Source organism: Notothenia coriiceps, unplaced genomic scaffold (genome assembly GCF_000735185.1).
Source record: "Notothenia coriiceps isolate Sejong01 unplaced genomic scaffold, NC01 NC01_scaffold00037246, whole genome shotgun sequence".
Taxonomy (NCBI): domain Eukaryota; kingdom Metazoa; phylum Chordata; class Actinopteri; order Perciformes; family Nototheniidae; genus Notothenia; species Notothenia coriiceps.
Genome location: NW_011369947.1, coordinates 23,814,491 through 23,820,077, shown reverse-complemented (window position 1 = coordinate 23,820,077; position 5,587 = coordinate 23,814,491). Strand labels below are relative to the sequence as shown.

Here is a 5,587-nt window from a genome sequence, read left to right as displayed (position 1 = left end):
CTGCAGGAAACCAAAACATTAAAGCTGTTTTCCTCTTGCACCATCTCCTGCTTCCTCCTCTCCTCGACGGCAGGGCTTTAAATTCAGCTCAGTGAGATGTTGATGCAGACAGGAGGGGAAATGAAACGGCGCTAATGTATTATAAAACAAGCCAAAGAAGGATTCCGGTCTGTCCTGACTGTGGCCGAGACAAAACAAGGGAAATAAGACAGGAGACCCCACAGACCTGATAATGTCAACCATTGTTCCTCCTGTGATGGGTGAGTACAGTTTCAGTATATGCAGCGTCATCTGTACTTATTATCTCTCCAAATGGGACATTTGTTTTTGTTAGTATATGTTCACGGACTCTTGTGTTGTGTCACGTTTTAGTTTGTGTGTCTGGGAGTGGGTGTTTCTTCTGTTCTCCTTGGTCATGTTTTCCTCCCTGTGTATTGTCTGGTCTTTCTCCCCGTGTTTTCCTGTCTGTCTGTTAGTTTCCCTGGTGTCTCTAATTTCCTGATTGTTTTCACCTGTCACCCCTTCTGGTGTCTCCCGTGCTCATCAGCGTCAGTCCCGCCCCTGATTGTTCCCACCTGTGTCTTATTGTCATGTGTTTAAATTCCCCTGTCTCCCATTGTTCAGGGTGTCAGTTCGTTTTTGTCTTCTTGTCATGGGTCAGTGCTATGCTCTTTTGTGTTCTGATGAGTTTGATCCTCACTACGTGGACGTTTTTTCCTTTTGTTCTCCATTTTTGTCATCGTCAGCTAGAGATTTGATAGTGACCATTTTTGTTGTTCATTTTTTGCTATATCTTGGGAAAAATAAAAGTATCTTACCAAATTACTTTACCTCTGTCTCCCGGCGTCGTGCCAATTGGGTCCTACCATCCTAAAGTGCCTGAGATCTTAACACCCCCCCCCCCCCCCCCCCCCCTGATATAGGGCGAAAACACAACACACAAGAGGATGATAGGATGTAAAAATAAGCTATTTTTTGCTTAAATAACTGCGCTGATATGGTCAGTATTGGCTTTTTTTATGCTGCCTCGAAATGTCCACACAACTCAGTTATTTTCCAGAAAATACATTTGTCAATACTGAAGTAAGATGATCCTAAAACAGTTTGATTGTGTTTTAAGAGTCTCCGGTGCACGCGAGATAGCGTGTGGCGAACTCACAATTACTTTTTATTAATGTTCATCTGCATTCTTATTTTTGGTAAATATTAAAAAGCGGTTTCATGCAGTTCTCGAGTTCCAAAACCCAAACATTTCAGTATATATGATATCAAGCATTGTATGCTGTCCTCGACCCACTTGAGCCTGTATCCCTCTTCTTCTCTCTCGGATGTGGTCAAGCACCGGCGCCGAAAAACTGCACCTCCGACAGCAATTCCCTCTCGCCTTTCTCAGAGATGTTTTTTTTGATTTAATTACAATAAACGCCTCTCTTAGCTCAGGATGTGTCCCAGCTGCCTTCAAACATGCCGTGGAGCAGCCATTACTTAAAAAGAAAAATATCGACCCCTCCATTCTCCCAGCTACCTTTTTTATCTAAAGTTCTGGAGCGAGTAGTCTATGCCCAGCTGCAGTCTTTTTTAACCACGCATGGCATTCATGAAAAGTTTCAGTCTGGCTTTCACAGCACTGAAACAGCCCTTTTAAGAGTTTTTAATGATCTGCTCCTAGCCGCCGACTCAGGTAGCCCAGCTGTCCTGGTGCTGTTAGACCTGACAGCTGCCTTCGACACTGTGGACCATAGCGTCCTGTTGTCGCGGCTCGAACAGTCCGCAGGCATCACAGGCTCTGCCCTTGCATGGTTCAGGTCCTACCTGACAGACCGTAGCTTCTCAGTGCAGCTAGATGCCTTCTCCTCTGCTAAAGCCCCTCTTACCTGTGGGGTTCCCCAAGGCTCGATTCTGGGCCCCATCTTTTTTCTACTGTACATACTGCCCCTAGATTCAATTCTCACAAAACACAACGTCCCCTTCCACTGCTACGCCGACGATGTACAGATCTATCTGCCTCTCAATTCAAATGTCAACTCATTACAGCTATTGATGCTGCTTAACAGAGATTAAATCCTGGCTGAGCCAAAACTTCCTCAACCTCAACGAGAGCAAGACCGAGGTCATCTTTTTTGGACCCCGACCTCCAGCCTCTCCGGTTGATATTCTGGGCTCCCTCAATAAAAACATCCTCCCCTCTGTCATGAACCTTGGAGTGACCTTCAATAGCGCTTTTAAATTTGATAAGCAGGTCAGCACTGTAGTCAAGCCCTGCTTTTTTTTTTTAAATAAGACTATTGGCCAAGACCAAGTCGTTTTTATCTTTTAAAGACCTAGAAAGGGTTATTAACGCCTTTGTTACCTCGAGACTGGATTACTGCAATGCTCTGTATGTGGGTATGGACCAGGCCTCAATTAGACAACTGCAGTTAGTCCAGAACGCAGCTGCGTGTCTTCTCACTGGCCACAAAAAGCGTGACCACATCACCCCAATTCTGGCCTCATTGCACTGGCTTCCAATTCGGTTCAGAATTGATTTTAAAATCCTTTTATTTGTTTTCAAAGCCCTCAATGGGCTGGCTCCGGCTTATATAGCAGAACTCCTCCATCGCTAAACCCGAGCCAGAGCTTTAAGGTCTGCTGACCAGCTGCTGCTGGCAGTGCCCAAGACCAGGCTCAAAACCTGAGGGCACCGAGCCTTCGCAGCAGCTGGCCCTAGGCTCTGGAACAGTCTGCCCCTCCATGTGAGGTCGGCCCAGACCCTAGGGGTTTTTAAATCCTCACTGAAGACTCACTTCTTCTCCCTGGCCTTCTAGTCAGAGCAGAGTACGACTCCTGACATTTGCCTGTGTTTGATTTTTATATTTGCTGTTGTAATTTATTGTCTTATGTTTGCTATTGCAGTAAAGTGTTTTTATTGCATGTACAGAACTTTGGCTCGACCAAAAATCGTTTTGAAAATGTGCTATATAAATAAAACTTGATTTGATTTGAATGCTGCATGTGTTGTCAAGTTGCTGAAAATGTTTTTTCATGTTTACAGGAAAATTTGTGTCACTGCCACTGTAAATAATTATCATTAACCCCATGTTGCAGGGGGTAACAGTAGTAGAAAAATATCTTATCTTATTATTAAGTGTTTACCTGCAGCTCCTGGGATGCGTGTGAGCTTTGCCAGATTCTCTGCCTTCCTGACCATCACTTTGATTCGCTGAGCCAGAGTCTGAAACTGTAGCAGAACGAACAGCTGGCCCAAAACCCGCGGCACACACACCGAGCTCTTCCTGCGACCCAGAGTTTCCTGGGAGCTCACACTCTGAGGATAGGAAAGAAGGGAGAAAGAAACATGTGACAAAAGGGAAGAAAGATGGTCTTCTTTCACTCTGCAGATGTTCCCTTCGTCCTTTTAGGAGGTGGAGGAAGTGACACAGAGGAAATAAACCAAGAGAACGGAGCAGATTTAAACTGTAAAGCATTTAAAACCAATGCTCAGTATTTTTACTGTAAATGAATGAGTCCCCCAAGGCATTGATACTGGCTGTCAAAGGAAAGGTTAGGAGCTTCAATGTCAATGAGTTTATCTTCATTTCATGGATCTATTACAAATATAATCACATTTATTCATGAGGCACGTTGGATTCCCCCGCCTGAGGAGCTCAGCTGTTCAGAATCTGCATCACATTTCCAATCACTTAAAGTTAATCTGTGATGTTGGTTTTATGTAGATGTCAGGATTGTGCATGTTCTCGCCATTGACCACCCATCCTAAAATAATCCAGCCGTCTGCAATGCACTGAGGCACTCTGGGTAGAAGGGAAAGCTAATTTGTAATTCTAAAGGGGTCATTTACATCTGATTTCCTGTCAGATCTCTATAGCTTGCGTCGGTTGGGCGGTGGTGAGTCAGACGTCGAGCAGCAGAGTGTGAAGGAGATTTTATCCCAACAAGTGAGTTCAGTTAAGGCTCAGCGCCTCCGTCATTTTAACTCAGAGACACTGACCCTTACTCTCCCTTTTAAATTCAAATTCAAAGCCTCAACTGGCTCCTTTCGACGCGAAGGAGGAGCGGTTCAACTCCGAGTCCCTCCCGGATGACTGAACTTCTCACCTTATCCCTAAGGGAGACGCCAGCCACCCTGCGGAGAAAACCCATCTCGGCCGCTTGTATATTTTTCTTATCAAGCTCCACTTTTGTGTAATCAGCTTCCAGTTTGTGTTCGGACGGCAGACACCCTATCCGTTTTTAAGAGTGCGCTTAAGACCTTCCTTTTTGATAAAGCTTATAGTTAGGGCTGATTAGATTCAGCCCCTAGTTTTGCTGATATAGGCTTAGTTTGTCGGGGGACATCTTACTTCTTTCTTACTTCTCTTTGCCTATACCTGTGTACTCTCATGTTCCGATTAACCCAGCTTCCCCACATTTCTTTCTTTTTGGTGTCTATATACGCCGGGATCCGGAGTCATGGCTGTGCCTGTTGCTGCGGTCCTGTGTCCTGGATCGCGAGCCCTGGATCTTGAGTCGTGGCTGTGGTCCTGGATCATAAGTCCTGGATGGATATCCTCGTGGATTCATCTTCCTATTATACACACATGCATTTCCAAACATTTGGTCTACCTATGTTGCAAATGTATTATCTTTTCAATTTACACACGGCATCTATTGCACGTCTGTCCGTCCTGGGAGAGGGATCCCTCCTCTGTTGCTCTCCCTGAGGTTTCTCCCATGTTCCCCTTTAAACTGTGGGTTTTCTCTGGAAGTGTTTCCTTGTACGATGTGAGGGTCTAAGGACAGAGGGTGTCGTATTGTCATACTGATATTCTGTACAAACTGTGAAGTCCACTGAGACAAATGTAACATTTGTGATATTGGGCTATATAAATAAACATTGATTGATTGATTGATTGATTGATTGATTGATTGATTGATTGTATCCTTAAATCATCATGCACCTTATTCCAACAAAATGTCAAAGCAGGGAATGTAATGCAGATGAATAATCGTCAATTCTACGAACTGTAAATCCTGGAAGAGCCTACATTAAAAGATAGAGTCCGTACACGTCACATCCACATCCAAACAGTTGATTCACACCAAACAAGAGAAAGATAAGATAAGATACGATGGGACTTTATTTATCCCGAAGGAAATTGTTGAGCCAGAGTTACAAAAAATAAAATAAACACAGCAGCATAAAAATAAAACTCTACACTAACAGTGCAGTAAAAAGAGCAATTAAATAACTAGGGAACATAGACGGTCACATAATTAATGTAAAATACTGTACAGTGAGTATTTAGTACTGCAAAAAAACGTAGTGGAAGATATGTAATTGCACGTTATTATAGAACATTATTAATAAGAAGAAGAACATTGCACATGATATATAGCAGAGTGTATAATGATGGTAATGGTATTTATTTTGCACATAGTGGTGTTGTGGAAGTTCTCAGTTCTCTTTACTGAAGGGTGAAGAGTTATAGAGTTTGATGGCCAATGGGAGGACGAACCTTGTGTGGCGTGGAAATGATACTGTCCTCCCTGCCGAGCAAAGTGCATGCATTCTAGACGAGAACAAAGTAATGTCCCCCCCCCCCCCCCC

The 5,587-nt window shown here is 43.9% G+C and overlaps 2 protein-coding genes across 2 annotated transcripts in view; both read right to left on the bottom strand.

Moving 5' to 3' along the window:
- The window catches only part of otofa (otoferlin a), a 934,066-nt gene that overhangs the window by 106,035 nt on the left and 822,444 nt on the right, over window positions 1–5,587 (bottom strand). The gene's annotated exons all lie outside the window — the stretch shown is intronic.
- LOC104966534 (uncharacterized) overlaps window positions 1–5,587 on the bottom strand; it is a 13,976-nt gene that overhangs the window by 2,298 nt on the left and 6,091 nt on the right. The window contains exon 4 of the mRNA XM_010795718.1: window positions 3,133–3,304. Within this exon, the coding sequence (XP_010794020.1) occupies window positions 3,133–3,304 (172 nt within the window). The remainder of the gene's footprint in view (window positions 1–3,132; window positions 3,305–5,587) is intronic.